The sequence below is a fragment of the Triturus cristatus genome, chromosome 11, assembly GCF_964204655.1.
Source record: "Triturus cristatus chromosome 11, aTriCri1.1, whole genome shotgun sequence".
NCBI classification, from domain to species: Eukaryota; Metazoa; Chordata; class Amphibia; order Caudata; family Salamandridae; genus Triturus; species Triturus cristatus.
The window spans coordinates 1083632652-1083652889 of NC_140594.1; the positions used below are offsets into that span (position 1 = coordinate 1083632652).

The 20238-nt window shown below is 42.6% G+C and overlaps 1 protein-coding gene across 1 annotated transcript in view; it reads left to right on the forward strand.

Moving 5' to 3' along the window:
• The window catches only part of TNFSF10 (TNF superfamily member 10), a 122099-nt gene extending 102599 nt beyond the window's left edge, over nt 1-19500 (forward strand). Inside the window, exon 5 of the mRNA XM_085635432.1 lies at nt 18364-19500. Within this exon, the coding sequence (XP_085491558.1) occupies nt 18364-18800 (437 nt within the window). The 3' untranslated portion in view covers nt 18801-19500. The remainder of the gene's footprint in view (nt 1-18363) is intronic.
• The last annotated feature ends 738 nt before the right edge of the window (nt 19501-20238 follow it).

Genomic DNA, 20238 nt, shown 5'->3' on the forward strand with positions numbered 1-20238 from the left:
GGGAAGTGACTGGAAAATCCAGAATGCTTTCTTCAAATTTAGGAGAAGTAGATAGGGGTTAAAGAAGGGTTAGGGAGATGCACTCACCCACAAAAAAAGTAATCCCATTGCTATTCATTAACTACCCTTCTATAGTGACTACTACCAAAAAGTACCCAAAACAGTAGTAAATGTATTCCATCTCAAAGTTGGAGTAAGTCCAGCCCTACACATGGCCAACCATTGGTACTGCAACACCCTCCAATAGACAATAATGGAGGTAGGGACTTGAAATAAAACCCCATATGAAATACTGTGTAAATAAATTCAATTATTCAACTATTTAAAAATATAAATACATTATTTTTAATGTTTAAAGTCTATAAAGCTCAATTATTATTTTAATTTCATTAATTACATTTTTTACATTGAAAAATTAATGTAACACTAATAATAATTAAAATATTCAAACTACTTTTCATTATTTTTATACATAACTTTTAGTTATTTTTTTTAAGGTGGTAATTTATTTCTATTGAAACTACAGAAAAATATATTTTCTTAATTTGACATATTCAAAATAATTGCATGTTGTAAGAAATTGGGTTACTGGTTGAGGGGGTTTAGCAGGGACGACAATCCTTGGCAGGGTGAGGCACAAGCAAACCCTAAATCAACCTGTGCTCAACCCTCTGGTGGCTTGGCACCGAGCCGTCAAGCTTAACTTAGAGACAATGCGTAGATTATTTATGCAGCACTTCAAACAGTAATAAAGTGAACACACAACAAAAGAAATATCTCACACCCAAAAATAGTTTTTTAATGAATAAAACAAGACCAAAACGACAAAATTCCAATCAGCACGGAAGATATGCAATTTTAAAGATTTGAGTAAGTTTGCTCCAAAAAGCACAAAGCGCCAACGGTGGATATCTGGTCGAGCTAGACCAGGACAAAGTCACAAGTTCAGGCCTAGCACAATGGAATACAAGAATACCTTAAGTCCTTGTTGGTTGTGAAGAGATGCGGGGTCCCGCATCGAGGATGTGTCGGCACAGCCGAAGCAATGTAAGTTGTGCGTCAAAGATGTGTCGCACAGCATCGGATCCAAGGAGTTATGAAGATGAGATGAGAAGTCCGGCATTATCGTTAAGAAGGCTGTCGACAAAGGGTTTATGATGTGCAGTCCTGTTGGAAGCGTCACGCACCAGCTGGTTCTGGAGAATCTCTGGGGTTTGCAATGTGGAGTCCTGCATCGACGTTGAGTCTGCCATCGATGAAAAGCTTGGGATGTAAGCACCTGTGTCGGGGGGTGTTGCGCAGTGGTGGTTCTGATGAGTCTGCGAGCTGCGAAAGTGATGCCAAGTCCTTGTGCCAGGAAAGTCCACTCAGTAGAGGCAATGCATCAGTTTTGCTCGGGGTTGTAACACGTAGCAGAGGAGATGCGCCGGTCCTGTTGGATCCACAGATGGGCAGACAGAGCACCTTCATACCCACTTCCAAGAGAATTTAACTGGAGTGGGACCACTTGGCATGGTAGGATTCATGGAAGACAGAGTCCTGGTGCTGGGTTCAAGGTTGTTGGAGCCTGCTGTCCCTGGAGGTCTAGCCAGGAGGTCAGCTAACTAGCCCTAGGAGTCGCTTTGGGGTCCTAGGTTCAACCAACGCAGGTCCAGTCCTTCTCAACCAGGCAAGAGGGCAGCAGGTCAGCACAGCAGGGCAGCAGTCCTTCAAGCAGCAGTCCAGCAGACTGGCAGTCCTTTCAGCTGCACAGCAGTCCTTCTTCCTGGCAGAGTCTACAGGTCCAGAAGTGTATTGATGAATTGTTGTCTGAGGTCCAGCATTTATACCTGGTGCCCGCGTTGAAGTGGAGGAAGCTTCTAGAGGTTTGCACCCCCCCTAAGGTGTCAGGCATCCCTTTCCTCCCTGTCCTGCCCACAGCTTATCTGGGTCACAATAGACCAGTGTCAAACCCTTTGTGAGACTGCTCTGGAAGAGCCTTCATGATGTGAAAGTTTGGCAAGTAGCAGCTGCTCCCCCTCGTTAACTCCGAGTGGCCCATCTTCCCAACACCTATCTTCCCTTTGTCTCACTTTTTTGGGAGCAATACACAAATATCAACTGGCACCTACATCTGTTCATGTGACCCAGGATCAGGCTGTAGGCACCAAATGGTTCGGACAAGAAAATGCCAACTTTCCAAAAGTGGCATTTTCAAAACTGTGATTAAAAATCCGATTTTACCATTAAAGAGGGCTTTTAATTTAAATTCTGTAGACACCAAACTCAAATTGTCTCCCTGCTCCCAATTGGACGTTACAGCTTATTAAATGTGGTAAGGTAAGTCCAATGTTATCCTATGGGAGAGGAAGGCCTTGCAGTAGTGAAAAATGACTTTAGGATTTTTTCACTACCAGGACATGCAACACTTACATGTCCTACATTTTAAATACAAAGCACCCCACGCTCTGGGCTGCAACTTACATGGCCTAGTTTTTAAATACACACCACCTTGCCCTCTGGGATGTTCAGGGCCTAACATAAGGATGACATACGTATTTAAAAGGAAGGTTTAGGCCAGGCAAAATGTTTCTTTTCCCAGGTCCAAATGGCAGTTTAAAACTGTAAACACAGGCTGCAATAGCAGGCCTGAGACATGTTTTAAAGGGCTACTTAAGTGGTGGGCACAAACAGTGCTGCAGGCCCACTAGAAGCATTTAACTTACAGGCCCCGGGTAAAGGTCAGTACCACTTTACTAGGGAATTACAAGTAAATGTGCCAATTGGGTGTAAGCCAATATCACCATGTTTTAAGGAGAGAACACAAACAGTCTAGCACAAGTTAGCAGTGGCAAAGTGCGCAGAGTCCTAAAAGCCAACAAAAATGGGTTCAGAACCCAGGAGAGTGAAGGCAATAAGTTTAGGGATGACCCTGCAGAAAGGACCAAGTCCAACATGTGTTTAAATTTAAACAAAATTGTTAATGCTGTATCTTTTTCATATTGTTCTATAGCTAAACTCACTTAATATTAATGTTTAACATACAAATATTGCTATACAAATGCCAAAAATCAATTTCAATATCTATGCCTGTCACTCCAAATGCTTTTGTGTTATAAATAAATTGTACACACTTTCAAACTCCTTGTATCTTTTCTTTTTTTTGGAAAACTTTATTGCGCAAAATAGCATCATTACAAATATGGGCCTACAACCACCAGGGCCGGCCGCTAGTTTATACATGTAAATTACGTAAAATCACGAAGCAGCGACTGCTCCCCAGAGGCTCAGCAGGGTTACAGGAGATATTCTCGGCAACTCAGAAGCTAGGCAGGATACAAATATTTTAAATTTTAACAGAGAAAAAAAAATAAAACAAAACTCAAGGCGAGAAACAGTCTAGACAGTGCCGAGCGCCGATGGGGGGGATCCCACCACACCAGGTAGAGAATCAGGAGGACAATAGAGATGATCAGGGGGGGGGGGGAGGCAGCGGGGAAGTCAGAACAATTATTGTATATTTTCTAATAATTCTTATTTTCGCAAATTTTGCATGCGCCCTTGGCAAATGACAAACCATTAAAAATCTTCAATAAACTGAAATTGATTCTCAATTAGATACCAGCCAAGGGCACATAGCTTTCTTTCACGTTCAATTTCACACTGATGCTGAATCTATAGTGAGAGAGTGGGAAGGAAGATGCCCAGAGGAAATACACATGCTAATTACATGAAATATGTCATATTTTCCTGTCACTGTTCATGGACCTGATTCGAGGTACTTTTTTGAAGAAAAGGTGGATTGTGCTGAAATACAGTGTTGGGTTTCTTTTTCTGACGTCAGGCCAATATCTGCATTTTGAGGAAGATGGCAGCTGATTGAATGCAAACAGGTATTTCACACACTGAAAGGGAAATATTTTGAATGACTAGTAGAATTCACCGTGCCTGGCCCTGCTGGACTCCAGAAATGCCAGACCATTCTTGAAGTGTCTACTCCATCACTGCACCTTTCAGAATATGAGCAAAGAAGTACGTGTCCTTTCTTTATTTCTAGTTGAGAGATAGACATATTTGAGATGATGCATTATTTTAGTGCTTTTCCTTCTTCACCCTTGAACAAACGTTCAGCATGAGCATCATGTAGGAAGTGATGAGAATGTCTCTAATGAGCAAAATGTTTAGGATGTGGGCATTAACTACTGTTGAGTGCCCCCATTTATATTTAATACATGTGAGAAATAGGAACAAGAAGCAGGTGTGGAAGTGGATGCATTTATCTATATTTGTGCTTGATTAGATCTGAAGATGGCCAGTGCTTCGAGACTTATTACCCAGATGGTATCGGGGCATTAAGAACTAATAATTGCCCTTTCTCTTCATTATGAACCATGGCCTTTAGATAGTTCAGTAAAGAGTAGTTCACATTATCAGCAGTGGCGCTGATTCTAATACACAGAAAAAAGGCAATAATGCCTAATTTGGATAGGAATGTTTTTCCAGATTTTGAATAAACAGCTGGATAAAAATAATATTTTTCAGTTTGCAGTAAATGGTCTATTTTCAAACTGGTGCTAATAACTTTGTGTATTACACATTCAGTAACCTCAAAATTATGGATGACCTGACGCTGCAACACTGTGCTGGAATCCCAGAGAGTGGGTGTTGCTGCCTTGTATAAAGAGGGAACAAAAGAACCCAAGAAGACACCAACAGTGTGCTGCTTCCAGATGACAGTTTTCCCTACAGCATGTGAATGGAACAAACGTTTTCCATATGTTAATAGATCATGTTGTCCTGGCAAAAATCCTGGGTGTGAGTAAGAGTCAACAACGTAATTTGAGATGTCTTAATTATGTCACGTAACATCATGAGTGATGTAATATGTGATGTCATAAGCAGTGCATGGCGCAGCGCAAGTCATAGTTAGCTCACTAAACTATAAATGGTGAATTTCAGTGATTTTTTTGTATTAGTTTAACACCTAACTATATTGTCGCTTTAACCGGGAGAGGATGTAGCCTTACAGCTAGAGCGGTCGACCTCAAAGCTGGGGAACCGTGTTCGAGTCTCAGCAGCGACGCTCAACAACCTGTGTTTCTGGGCAAATCACTTAATCTCCCTGTGCCTAACAAAAATGAATGTGTTCTTCTGTAACGAAACTGGTGCTCATGTAAAGCGCTCTGATACCCGATGTCTTGGGTCTAGTTTGCGCTATATAAAACAAAAAATCTTCAAGTTTTTTCTGTGAATTATCTAGTTTGTGTTACCGTAAACCAAAATGTTAAAATCGTTCTCCCTTAAAATTAAGTGAAATTAAAAATAAAAATGGCCAAGCCCAGAGGGATGGGCTCCCCGGGGCTGAAAATAACCTGGGGGAGAGGGGCCGCTCGGCCTCCCTCCCTTAAAAAAATAATTTGTTAAAACAAATTGGCCGGGCCTTAGGGGATGGAGTCCCCCAGGGCCGAAACCGGGCTCTGGTGGATGGGCCGCGTAGCCCCCCTCCCTTTTTAACAAAGCCTGCAACTCACCGGACGCCCTGCCCCCTTTCTCCACTACTCTACAAACACGTCTCCCGGTGTGCTCTTGGTTGAGGGATGAAGACCCCTTCGATGCTGAGGGAACTTAGGGGCCAACTAGTCCACTTGTCACCTCCAATAAGCCCCACACGGTGGGATTGCTGAGAGGTGATTGGGCCACCCCCCTTTTTACACCACTCTATAAACGTGCCTCTTGGTGCACTGCTGGTGGGCGATCAGGTCCCCTTGTGTTCTGAGGACTTCATCCTCCAAGCAGCAGTGCACCAGGATGCGCGTTTGCAGATTGGTGGAGAAAGATAGCGTGGCCTCTGACCACCTCTCAGCAATCCAGCTGTGTGGGGCTTACTGGAGGTAACAGGAGGGCTAGTTGGCCCCAAGGGATCCTCAAGAGGCAAGGGGTCTTCATCCCTCAAATAGTGGTGTGCGAGGAGGTGCGTCTGCAGAGTGGTGGAGAAAGGGGTGCGGCCTGCGAACACCTCTCAGCAATCACACCGTGTGGGGCTTACTGGAGGTAACAGGTGGGCGAGTTGGACCCTAAGGAGCCTCAGCAGTGAAGGAGACTTTATCCCCCAACCAAGAGCATGTCGGGAGGCGCGTTTGCAGAGTGGTTGAGAAAGGGTGCGTAGTCTGCTATCAGAACTCAGCAATCCTGCTGTGTGGGACTTACTGGAGGTAATAGGAGGGGTAGTTGGGCCCCAAGGATGTCCTTGGGGCCAACTTACCCCTCCTGTTACCTCCAGTAGGTCCCACACAGCAGGATTGATGGGAAATTGTCAGGGGCCGTGCCCCTTTCTCCACCACTCTGCAAATGCGCTTTCCGATGCAGTACTAGTTGAGGGATAAAGTCCCCTTGGCTCCAGAGGGACCTTGGATGCCAAGAAGCGCTCCTGGTACCTCCTGTAAGTCCAATGCAGTGGAATTCCTGAGAGCTGGTTGGAGGCACAGCCCCCTTTCTCCACCACTCTGCAAATGTGAGTGCTAGTTAAAAAACCCTAGAAATTCACTTAAAAAACAAAGGTTACAGGGACGTTATAGTTAGCAAATAAAATTTAAAAACCTTAGAAATTCAAACAACAAAACTAAGGTTATAGAGACATTTTAGTTAGCAAATAAAATAAAAAAACCTTAGAAATTCACTAAAAAAAACAAAGGTTAGAATGAAGTTATAGTTAGCAGATAGAATTTAAAAACCTTAGAAATTCACTGAAAAAAAACAAAGGTTACAAAGACGATATATTTAGGGTCAGATTTTACTCATACAAAACCAGAAAAATTCAGCCATTATAGCTAACTATAACTCGTGCACCGGCAATGCACTGCCGATGACGTCAAATATTATATTACTCATGACATGGTCAGTGACATCACTGATGACATCTCAAATGACATCACTGAAGACATCATCTAGTTACTGTGAGTGTTTCCAAAATGTTTAAGAATATTTTATATATATATATATATATATATATATATATTATCTACTGGCGGTCGCCAGTAGATAGTTATAGTTAGGACCGTGTTTCCATAGGAAATCTCAAAATTCTATTTTGAATAACTTTGGCGCCGGTTGACGAATCCTCGCGAAATTTTCAAAACTAATGGGGCGCTCCGCTCAGCTCCTACCCTGAAAGTCTCGGGAGGATTCGCCAAGCGGGGGCCGAGAAAAAAGGGGGGTCCCAAAATGCGTTTTCCCCATGCATTTTCCCATAGGACCTTTAGTCAAAGGTACAGCCCGAACGGCTGAACAGAATTACTTGAAATTTGGCAGAGAGGTAGTCCTCAGGTCAGGCATGTGCCTTGTGCATATATGGAGTCAATCTGTTCAGTAGTTCCTGAGAAAATTGCAGTTAAAAGTACATAAATATCTATAAGCGCGCACCGTGCGCGCACCCTTACGTGCGCGAGCGTAATTCTGATTGGTGGTTACATGTCAGTCAACGTTCGAATCGGTCGAAATCAGGAAGTGTCGGCCACCATTTTGTTTGCTTTGGGTGCGACACTGAAAAAGAGAGGTGGCGAACGTGAAAAGGGGGCAGGGTAGAGAGTTCCTGACCCCCTAGCCTTTGTCAGGGGGTCCCTGAAGGACCACGAAGGGTGAAAAAAACATTTAAATTTTTTTTTTTTTAAATCGCGGGGTGTGCGCATGGTGCGCGCACGGTGTGCGCATGGTGAAAAACCTTAAAAAAAAATATAACAATACATACATAACTTAGCATTTAAAAAACCGTACAAATTCACTTAAAAAACCATAGGTTTCACACATGTTATAGTTAGGAATTAGCATTTAAAAAACCTTGCAAATTCACTTAAAAAAACATAGGTTTCACACATGTTATAGTTAGGTGGACATTTCACTTGTAAAAAACCAATGAAATTCCCCCGTTATAGTTAGTTCGGATAACTATAACTCGCACGACCGCCACTCTATCACAAGGATGATGTCATCAGTGATGTCATGAGTGATGACACTGACCATGTTATGAGTGATGCAATATGTGAAGTCATCAGCAGTGGATTGCGGGCGCGCGAGTTATAGTTATCTGAACTATATATTCATTGGGGAATTTCATTGGTTTTTTACGAGTGAAATGTCCACCTAACTATAACATGTGTGAAACCTATGGTTTTTTAAGTGAATTTGCAAGGTTTTTTAAATGCTAATTCCTAACTATAACGTGTGTGAAACCTATGGTTTTTAAGTGAATATATATATATATATATATATATATATATATATATATATATATTACCTACTGGCGATAGCCAGTAGGTAGTTATAGTTAGGACCACGTTTCCATAGGAAAACCTCAACATTCTATTTTGAATAACTTTGGCGCCGGTCGACGAATCCTCGCGAATTTCTCAAAATAGGTGGGGCGCTACGCTCCGCTCCTACCCTGAAAGTCTCGGGGGGATTCGTCAAGCGGGGGCTGAGATAAAAGGGGGGTCCCAAAACGCGTTTTTCCCATGCATTTTTCCATAGGACCTTTAGAACGAGCTACAGCCCGAATGGCTGAACAGAATTACTCAAAATTTGGCAGAGAGGTAGTCCCTAGGTCAAGGAAGTGCCTTTTGTAGGTTTGGTGTAAATCTGTTCAGTAGATTCTGAGAAAATAGCCTTTAAATCAATATATATATCTGAGCCAGCTTACGGTACGCTTACCGTACGCTTACGGTAAGCGTACGGTGGCGTGCGCGAGCGCGATTCTGATTGGCTCTTAGATCTTAGTAAACATTCGAATCGGCCGAAACCAGGAAGCGGCGGCCGCCATTTTGTCTCTCGCACTGAGAGAGATTTTTAAAATCGGAAGCCCAAAAACATGTAAAGGGGCTGTTTTGACAACTCCCTCCCACATAGTCATGTGGAGGGAGTCCCCAAACATCCCCCAAGTGCAAAAACGGTTTTATTTTTTTTCGGCAATTTCGCGGGGTACGCTTACCGTACGCTTACGGTAAGCGTACGGTAAAAAAATAAAAATAAAAAAACCACTATCCACACTTACCCCACCCCCTGTGCTTTTGGTGGCCGAAGGCCACCAAATGTGCTGGGCTTATTACAATGGAAAAAAACACTATCCACACTTACCCCACCCCCTGTGCTTTTGGTGGCCGTAGGCCACCAAATGTACAGGGCTTAATATAAGGGAAAAAAACTTAGCATTTAAAAAACCGTACTAATTCACTGAAAAAACCATAGGTTTCACACACGTTATAGTTAGGAATTAGCATTTAAAAAACCTTGCAAATTCACTGAAAAAACCATAGGTTTCACACATGTTATAGTTAGTGGAAATTTTACTGATAAAAAACCAATGAAATTGCCCCGTTATAGTTAGCGCAGGCAACTATAACTCACGCGACCGCAATCCTCTGCTAATGACATATGTGTCTTTATGAAAAAAAAATATTTGTAATATATGTATAGCTAAAAATGTATGGAAGAAGACATGGGCAAATAAGTGTCTAAATATAGTATTAGCATCAGCAGAGGATTGCGGTCGCGTGAGTTATAGTTGCCTGCGCTAACTATAACGGGGCAATTTCATTGGTTTTTTATCAGTAAAATTTCCACTAACTATAACATGTGTGAAACCTATGGTTTTTTCAGTGAATATATATATATATATATACATACACACCAATGTGTATTGATGAATCAGTGGGTGTATGCGTGTCTGTAAGAATGATTTAGTGGGTGCTTGTGTGACTTGCTGTATAAGAGCGATTATACAGGTCTTAGTGAATGTATGGGTGAGTGACTAATCTGTGTGAATATCTACATCAATCTGTCAGTTAGTAAGTGACTGCATGGGTTGGTTAGTAGGTACCTGAATGTCTATATGGGTATTTGATTAGTTGCACTGTATGGGTGCCTGAGTGTCTGTGTGGGTGGGTGAGGGTGTGTGTGACTCCCTGCATGGATGTGTGAGTGGGTGAATCCCTGGGTGTATGGGTTCATCAGTGCATCTGCAAGGGGCTGTATGGGTGAGTGAGTATGCGTATGGCTGTGTCGGTGAGTGAATCGATGTCTCAGTGGTAAATGGGTGAGTAACTGCATATGTGAAAGGCAGTATATGTGAGTGTTTGAGTATATAAGTGACTGTCTGTATGAGTGAGTGATTGTGAGAGTGGCTGTATGGGTGAGTTTGTGCTTGTGTCAGTGACTGTATATAGAGAGCAAGTATGTGTTAGTATGTGTATGAAAAGTGAGGTGGTGTGTGTATAACTGTATAGGTGAGTAAGTGGCAGTGTGTTTGACTCTTTGGGTGAGTGACTAGGTGTGTGAGTAGCTTTATGGGTGACTGACAGTGTGTGAGTATCTGTATGGGTGTATGAGTGGATATATCAGTGGCTGTATTGGTGAGTGACTGGATGTATGAGTGGCTGTATGGGTGAGTGAGTGGGTGTGTTTCAAAAATGGTAGTCTGAAATTAGGAGTGGGTGTATGAAAGGTTATATTGGGGTGTGAGTAGATGTAACAGAGATTATGTGGATGATGTCATCAGTGATGTCACTGACCATGTCATGTAATATGTGACATAAATCCTTTCAGTAGCTTTTGAACAATTAAGGTTCCACAGAGCCAACAGATTTTGAAATAAGAACTGATTGGCTGCCAGCACTCCAAAAAGATAAAGAGCACCATTTTAGGACAGAGGCACTCAATCCCCTGTCATACAAAAATTAACAAACACAATAAAAACATATAGGGGTGTAGGGTAGGGATACCCAGACCCCTAGGCCTGGTGGATGGGGTCTCAGAGGGAACCCCCACCTACATATCTTTTTAATCTGCACCGCATATCAATGGAGCTACTTAAACACAAAAAAAAGTTGTCTGTTTCCACCTTTTTTTGTAAACACACCAAGGTGGACCAGGGCCCAGTTTGGAAGCACATTTTTTATTTTTGGGGAGGGGCATTGCACCCCCCTCACTGAGCCTTCATGGACTTTATCCTAGGGCTGGTAATTTCATATTGAGTAAGGGACAGTCCCCCTTTCCAAGCCTCTAAGAGGTCCTAGGGACCCCATCCTCTGGGGTCAAACATAAATACTACGGAAAGGGGGCGTGCAACTCCACACCTGTTGATCGCTCTTGGGAACACCCTCCCAGAGGGCCCGATATGTTGCAGAGTCCCAGGACCCCATTTCCCAGGACACTGTAATTCCCTTTCTGGGAGAGTGCAGTCTAACCCAGCCTGCATTCTCCCAGCAGGAAACAGAGCTTTGTGCCCTCTGGTGCGGGAGCAGTGAAAATATCTGCTCTGCCAGGAGGGAGCAAAGTAATGGAGCCGGTGCCTGCCAGCACCCATTATAGTGATGGGCTGGGGGCTGGCTGGGGCTACGTGGCCCTGGGGCTCTCCTGCAGTTCCAAATGATGGACTCATTGTGGGTGGCCCGGTGGGCATTGGGACACCCTCCAATAATTATAGAGGCCAACTCCTGCCACGGGACCTTATAGGGTCCTCAGTGGCCATGGGGATCCCCCCTCACCCAGCAACAAAAACAATGCTGTGGGGTACGGGTAGGCTCCGGGGCATTCCACGTTATTTATTAAATTGTTTTTTAAACCTGTTGCTGGATCATGTGTGCCCAATGGGGCTGCTTGCAGGGAGCCAGTGGGGCCGCGGGGTCCCTCCACAGCCCTCAACATAAATTAAAGATGTGGATATCTCAAGTAGGCACCGGGACACCAAAAAATGGCAAGAAATTGCCATGGAGTGGATGGGCATTGCATATTCACTTATTTATTAAGGGGAGGTTCAACTCTAGAATTCATCACTATAGGCCTATAAAGATATGATCCTACTTTCCTTATCCTAAGATTGGTCTTCAGGGATATATAGGATGCTTTCTGCATCTATTGACTGGTCATGTGGCAGCTCCTCACAGATCTAGAGATATTGGCTCTTAAGATATTGGTTATCCAAGGGAACAGGTTTCTGGGCTCAGTGGGTGAATTCATTCATGGCTACCCTGCCTAGTCACGGGCTCAGCGCTTGAGGGCTTAGGATGTAGAGTGCATATGTTTGGATAGTAAATAGGACAGGTGGGTGGAAAAGGCTGGCAAGATTACCTACAGACAATCTAAACTACTGCCATCCTCATTGAAATCCCATCTGAAGGTGGATTCGTCATCAGTATTGTGGTATCAGTTCTGCTCTTTTTACTGTGTTCTTAGCCACACACATGTTGACATGGAGATGAAAGGAATGAAGACTAGGTAGAATATATGCAACAGAAGAGCAGGGAGGAGATCCCCAAGACTCAGCCACAGGACAAAAAATAAAATGATCTGCATTTAGATCATTTTATTTGTTCATTTGCATCTGCGGGCAGTGGGGTGACGCCCCTCCGCCATAGCGGAGGAGCCGCCGCTGCCTGTAAAGCATCTAAAAAGTCTCAAAGCTGAAAGGCAATGCTGTACCACACTCCAGGCTGCCCCAGCAGACATTCCGGCTCAAGAATCACCACTGCAAATGTGTCTCCCCCCTTTTATACTAACATTCGCATTTGCAAAGGTCTAGGAGCCCTCCTGTGTAGATAGGGTTATGGCCCCCACGTCTTGTAATTTTCTAAATAAAAAAAGTAAGGTAATAGTTGGTTTCCTGTGAATTTATCTGTGATGTTATTATTGCAACAGGCCCACGCTCCTAATTTAATCTTTATGGATACTGGTATTAATGCAATTTGTTGCCATCTCCATTTAATGTTCTGTGACATCTTGACATTTTCGATAAAACACAAAATGTCACACAACCTGGGCAAGAGTGATACTCATGCTGATGGGAAAGTCCATACAATTCCCCCGCACATTAACCTTTCTTAGAAAATCCCTTTGTGAATGATAACCCGACATTTCACATTTCTCCTAAAAGCCTTGCAATTGTTTCTGATCCAAACGTTTCTGCCATGAAGTCCCATTAAGACATTAGTACAGTGAATTTCTATATATACAGGTGGATACAGCGGGCTACCTTGCTTCTCCCTGTTGTATCTTGGCATAGCTGTTGATAGTCTGAAAGACCATATTGACAGTAAACAGTAAATGTTAAATTAGCAAAATATTGATTTCAGGTTAATATGAAATGCAATGTAGTTTTGCATTGTTTTCAATGCCCTGCACAAAATAGTACTTTTAACCACATGACATGTAAGGTAGATAGTCAGCAGCCGCAATTTTACAGAATAATGTACAAGAAAGAGCTGGAAAGTGAGGTAGGTCTGTCAACTTTTGTGGCATGCCACTATGTGAGTGGGTTTGCTTGGAAAGAGCAGTTTCACACTGTAAAACACATGTTTGCTGTGGTTTAACGGTGCTTTACACCATGTGAAGATGGTACAAGAGCTCATGAATTAACACACCCTCACTGATGAAAATAAAGTGTACACTGGAAAGTAATTTATGGGACTAAATGTAGCATATGTTTTACTCAGTGACTGTATATGTATAGTCTAAATCAGTGGTTCTTAGCCTGTGAGTCTGCAAAGCCTGTTCAGGGGGTCCACAACAGCTGAGAAAATGAAATAATATGAACAGATTAATACAGTGTAAATAATAAAGAAACAAAATGCACTGTTGAAAATGTTGAAACATTTCGTAAATGTGAAGGAATTAAGTTAGCATCTGCAATTGATTCAGGTAACAAACGCAAGTTCATCAAACACAATATAGTGTGGTTGATGAGTGGCATTTACACATTTATAAAGGCTCCAACCTTCCCATTAAAAAGTAGGTTTCTTTCTATTTGTTTGTGAATTAAATAAAATATTTAATCATTTGTATATTTGTTTGATGAATGGTTGTTTATGTATTTTTTCTGTATTGTTTTGCAGTTCAAATGATTGAAAATGCTTAGGGCGGGGTCCCTCACATCCATAATTACTCAGTGGGGGTTCCTATATTCCAATGATGATTCAGTGGGGGTCCCCGAGCTCCAGTAATGATTAAGTGGAGGTCCACAGAAGGCAAAAGGTTAATAATCAATGGGCTAAAGGGTGCCTCCATAAGTTCAATATGTGTCTGCTCACATTAAGGGCCTGATTACGAGTTTGGCGGTGCGGGAGTGTACCGCAATGCTGGCGGCCTGCTCCTGCACTGCCAAACCCTTGTGCCCACGCCCACCTGATTACGAGTTTCCTTGTGTCTTGCGGGTTCTCTTTGGTGATCCCATGGTGGTGCCTCTGAAAAGAGGCACCACAATAGGTACGGCCTAAAAAGTTATTGCACTGCATGGACTGTAAAGTCCACGCCATGCAGGAACTGGGGTGCATGCACACAAGATGGCACATGTTGTGCCCCCCTGCATGCATCCCAATGCAAATGGGCAACAGGAGGCCCTGTAGGGTACCCTTAGTTTCAGGACAGCCAGCCTTTTCTTGGAGGAAAGACTTCCATTTACACTGCTTGCGGTCCTGAAGCTCGTGATATGCATGGCGGCGCTGTAGCTGCACCACCAGCATATTACTGAGGTCCTAGCTGCCACGCTGCCACCAGCAAACAGTGGTTCCCTGGTGGCTGCGGTGGTGCAATGGTGATCTGACTACCAAAGTTGTGATATGGTGGTCAAACCGCCAGTGCAGCAGTGGCTGGACCGTCAGCGCCGTCAGACTCATAATGAGGCTCTAAGTGTGTTTGTGTGAGAATTCATTGGTCTCTGTATGAAAGTAGATTCACGGGTATCTGTCTGAAGGGGGGCATTGATACTGGTCCTGCTACAATGTGTGCTTTCTAGGCATCATGGTGGCCACTATCAACATGGTGTCCACCACTGGCATGAGAGTGGTTCCAGTATATTCTCCACTGTGCTGCACATTAAAGTTACCACATCTGGTATAATATTGGCCCTGGTGCATTATGGATATCTGTTCTAAGTTATGGGTATACTTGACCTTATTGTGACCATCTCTGATATAATGATCCCCATCCTAAGCCTAGTGATGATTAACTTTGGCTAATTGCAGCTGTCCCTGGTATGATGGTGGTCTTGACATCACAATGGGAGCATCCATGGCATAATGTTGACCAACATAGGCTAAGTGGAGGTTACCCCAGACATAACAGTGACCCTAAAATAAGGCACAGATCCTCAGAATATTGCAAATATTTTTGGCATAATTGTGACCATACATTGTGACCATATCCTTAAACCATTGATTAACCTAGCATGGCTGTAGCCACCCCAAAGAAATAGTGGCCATCCTTGGCCTGTCACATGCCTTCTTGGCATAAGGCCCAACACGTGTTAATGGCTACTGCTGTCATATTGTGATCATTCTTAACATGTGATGACTACTTGAGCATGTGAGACATATTCTGGACAGGAGTTATAGTGAGACATTGTTAAAAATGGCAAGCTACTATCTGAATCCCAAACCAGCACATGTAACCTGGTATTGAAAACAAAACAAAAACTTTATTTGCAGACAAAGACAACCTTTTGTTTGGGGAAATAATTGTATTTATTTCAACTGAAACCTGGTATGTTAGAGCAAAATGCATATAATATCAGAAAATGCCACACTGGAGTTTGAGGTAAAAATTAGGTAAGTATTTTAAGATGTCAACATGATGTTGAGCGTAAGGTTGATAAGACCCTGCTGAGGCCTTCACAGCCCAGGTAATATGCTTCTTGTGGCAAAAGGTTGCCATTCGTACTCTCCAAGTACCATAGTATACATTGCACATGATTGTTACTGATTGATGCTTGCCTGTTTTTCCTCCTGAACTGACAGCAGAGTTTAATCCATTTGAGAAATGCGAAGTACTCCTTGAGGGACCAGATGAGTTTAGATTCAGTGAGCAAGGTGGCATAGGCCAAATCAGTCATTTTACCATTCTCATTGATGTACTACAACTTGGCCCACATGGAGATTCTGAGAGTGCTGGTCAATGAATTGGACAACTCTGTTCATCGCTTCACTGATTATACTTAGCTAAATTTGCATGTGACTGGTTGTGGTATCGCCTATCTGAGCCACTGCATCAGATGTTTTGTTAGCTAGATAGATGGTACAGCAAAATGGCTGGACTGGCCATAGCTGGCATCAAGGACTTCCCCTGGAGGCTGTAAGAGTGGGGACAGGTTTTGCAGTGGTAGAGGCAAATGTTGTTACTTTGGACTACAATATTGACTCCCAGAAACAAAAAAAGCAGTGCTTCACACTGGCTGATCTCAAAAGATTGCCAGAGCTGCTTTGGGTTCCCAGTTTGGCCCGGTGCAGCACTGCCTAAAGCAGAATCCAGTCAACAGTGAGTATTGTCTCGCCATAGTGGGGTGTGCCTCTTCTTGGCCACTCATAGATGATTAGTTTGGAAGACAGGTTGTCTTCACTTTGTATCCTCATTTAAATTTGATCTTCATGTTAAGTCGTAAGTGAAGTCAACTAATTTCCAGCTATTTATTCTGCGGACAGTTTACAATCAATCTCAATGTAGCTCTTAGGGTGTCAGTCAGGTGAAGGTCTTCTCAGAGCTGGATTTTGACAATGCTTTGCTGACCAGCCTTGCAAAGTCCTTTCTTGCTAACTTGAAGTTATTGCTAATTGCCATAGCCAGACAGATTGCTGGGGATAGTAGATGTAACCGTATTATGCCAATCCTACAGAACTTTCAGGTACATCCAAAGTCCACATGGGTGAGACCGAAGGATACCACGTCTAGGTTCACCCTGTGTATCGGCTACAGTCTAGTTCCCAAACACTTTGATCTTCTCACTGTTATGTTTTCCTTTATGCTTCAATGCTCCAAAATGTCGTAGGTGGCATATAGTGTTTTATAAAACATTACATTGTATTACCATTGGGATGGGGACCCCAATCTATTTAAGTGAAAAACAGAAAATCTCTGGTGGGTCTCGGGGCATGGGCGTTAGCAGTATTTAGAGGTATGACATTACTGGGTTCAAGTTATCAAGGACAAAAAAATCACTCAGTATCTCACACAGAGGCACAGGTGTGGAATACTTTACCAGTTTCATTGAGACTTGAACCCTCATTGTTTGTTTTCTGGATCAAAACTAAAACTATTGTTTGGGGCACAGCTGAGTTAACACTATTTTCTTGGTACTGTAGGAGATTAACTATATTAACCTTCATGCTTTTCTGATTAGTCTAGTATTTAATGTTATGAATAATTCTATTTTGTATTCATTTGTTTTACACAAATAATTATATTATTTATTAAAGGCATAGTTGCCTATGTCTCCTAAAGTTAATTTTTTTTATTTGAATGAGACCATTATTATATATCCATAGCATCTTCAGTATTACATATAGATTTTACCATTGATGTAATGATAATTATTGGATTGCTTCTGCACTGATAATTTACGATATAATTTTACAACAACCTGGACTATATGTTTGTCCTCTACAGTCAAAAACATGTAGGGCCAGCGATAGTATGCTGTCCAAGGTGCTACAAGGTGACACAAGACAGCGCAATTCCTTCATTCATCTATGTAACACAATGCAGCTGATTGCTCTTTGTTACGTAACTGCAACACATGATGGACAGACTGCTGAATGATTCAAACATTCTCCCCCAGTCAAGAAATCTGAGTTACATCCATCATTCTTTTGCCCACTACGCCACCCCAGTTTGGACCCAGCCATATGCAATTCAGTCTTGACCCTGCTCATCATGGGAACAGTCCATACCGAACTGCCGAACTAGGTCCTCCCTGGACCGGGAACAAGCATCATGGGACCGGTTTCAGGGTATGTCATCCTTCATCATCCAGGCTAGCTTGAATCGAGTGGCACAGGGAACAAGGGACCCACGTCGGGGCATACCTGGCGCACTTAGGGCGAGTAAGCACTGTGTTACGTTACAGTTCAAGCTGAGAGATGTTCCATGGGCGGCAAATGAGCGTTTCGTGCACCTTCCCATTGATTTAACACAAAGGTTTGTAAACCTGGGATTGGGTCAAATCTGTATGCCTTCCAGAGGATGGCGTAGAAGAGAACAATCTTTGTTTCTTCTCAGTATTTCCTCTTTCTCCATGTGATGCAGAAAAAGGAAACATTCTCTTTGGGTTGTTTTCCTGCAAAAGAAACACACATGCAAGTTGAGAGCAAAAATGCTCAATATCTTTATAAATATGGAGCATTTCTATTCTCTATCATTCACGAAACACAACACAGCAAGTTCCCTTGCTGCCCTGCGTTGCATGAAATAATTGTAAATGTGTCCTGTTAATGTTTTTCCGTTTTATACCGAGGTATGTCTCAGTCAGTGACTTTGCTGATCTACCAACCAGTCAACCCTGTAAGACAACAGACCCAGTGATTATTATAATGCACTCTTTTAATAACATATTTGTTTTTCCTCTGCCAACAGAATCTGTACCAAGAAATGCTCTGGGCCATAAATTGCAAACCTGGGAGTCTGAAAGAGGACAATCATTTTTGAACAATGTTGACCTCCAAAATGGGGAGCTGATCATTCGGAAAACTGGGTTTTATTATATATACTCCCAAACTTACTTCCGGTACCAAGAACCAGAACCATCTGCCCATTCATTTGGAACCAAAAGGGTGAAGCAAATGGTCCAGTACATATACAAAATGACAAGTTATCCAGAGCCAATACTTCTGATGAAAAGTGCAAAAACAACTTGCTGGTCCAAAACTGCAGAATTTGGACTCCATTCCATTCATCAGGGAGGAGTATTCGAACTAAAACAGAGGGACAGAATTTTCGTTTCTGTGAGTGATAGAAACCTTATAGATATGGATAAAGAAGCAAGCTTCTTTGGAGCGTTTTTGATTGGTTGAAGAAATTGGAAACTCAACTTTTGTTAAACTTGTGATACATTCCTTCTATTGCTCAATGTATCCTGAAGGATAGAGTGTTGTGCAAGAACCTACTGATGTCGCGGGCTACTGGTGGCGACGTTTCATGAACAAATCAAAAATGTGTGTACAGGTCTGAGACAGTTCGACAAGTGTCTTTTGGGACTTCTGAAAGATGTATATTTGCCCAATTTTTGTAGATAGGTGCATATATGGATGTATCTTTGTATCTATGGGCCATTTGGGAGGTCTATAACATTTTTTTTTACAGATATTCTGTTGTAAACCACAATTACTCACGAGAATGACACAGGAGTGGTAGTGGCACAGAAGTACCTTAAAGCAGGCTAGTTGATTCACAACAAATATTCAACATAAAGAAAATTACATAGTTACTGTCTGGCAATAACTTGCTTCAGGCAGTGTTTTTAATTGAGGACAGGTTTTTCAATTACTTGCCAGTTATGTGTCTGAAAGGTCCAGCTCCAATTAAAGTTAGAGTTTCCAAGCCACCTGGCACATTGAAGAGCAACTTTTCTTGCCCTGAACAGCACAAAGTATGGAGTAGGCTGAAAGATCAGGAAGCACATGTCCTTCAAGGAATGAAATCACCAAGATCAAAACAAGCCAAACTTCCATCAAAATTGTGTGAATAAACTTTCAAACTTAAGTGTCTGAAGAAGCCACGTGACTACTTCAAACTCACTATAAAAGGAATCAATGAACAATAGTTTGCCGAACACTGCGACAGGACTAGTAATGTGAAATATAAGTGTACATAGGTTTAGAGCTTACAACCCCTGCTTGACCAAATATTATCCATATTTGGTTCTAATACTAATGTTTATGTTATCATAGTTTGGGGCATATTTTTCAAATTGTTGCGTCGCCCTTGTGCCACGCAACAGGGCGCAAGAGCAACGCAGCTCTTGAGTTACATTTATCAAGCCATTCAAAGCAACCTTGCATAGCCCCAAGTGGCTTCATAAATTTAGAGTAATGCAACGCAGCGCAAACTGCTGCATTGCATTATGCTGCCCCAGGGAGGCGTTCCATGGGTGGAGTTTGGGTGTTCCCACGCAACACCAATGGATTTTGGAACATTCCCAGATTTACCATGCATTGCTATGCATCCTCAGGGGAGGTCTAAGCAGAAGAAATATCTTTCTTTCTCCTTGTTTTTTCCTCTTTCTATGTCTGCTGCATTCTGCAGCAGACATAGAAAGAGAAAAATGTCTCAGGGGATTGTTTTTGTGCTCCTTCCTGCACTAAAACAATCCTTATAATGCAGGCACCCTGGTGCAATTGTGCCTGCATTGGCACTAGTCAGCACATTGTACGCCAACGCTGGGAAAAGACAGGAATAAGTCGTACTGTGTTAAATATAGTGCATTCCTGTCCTTTCCCTGTCACACAGTGT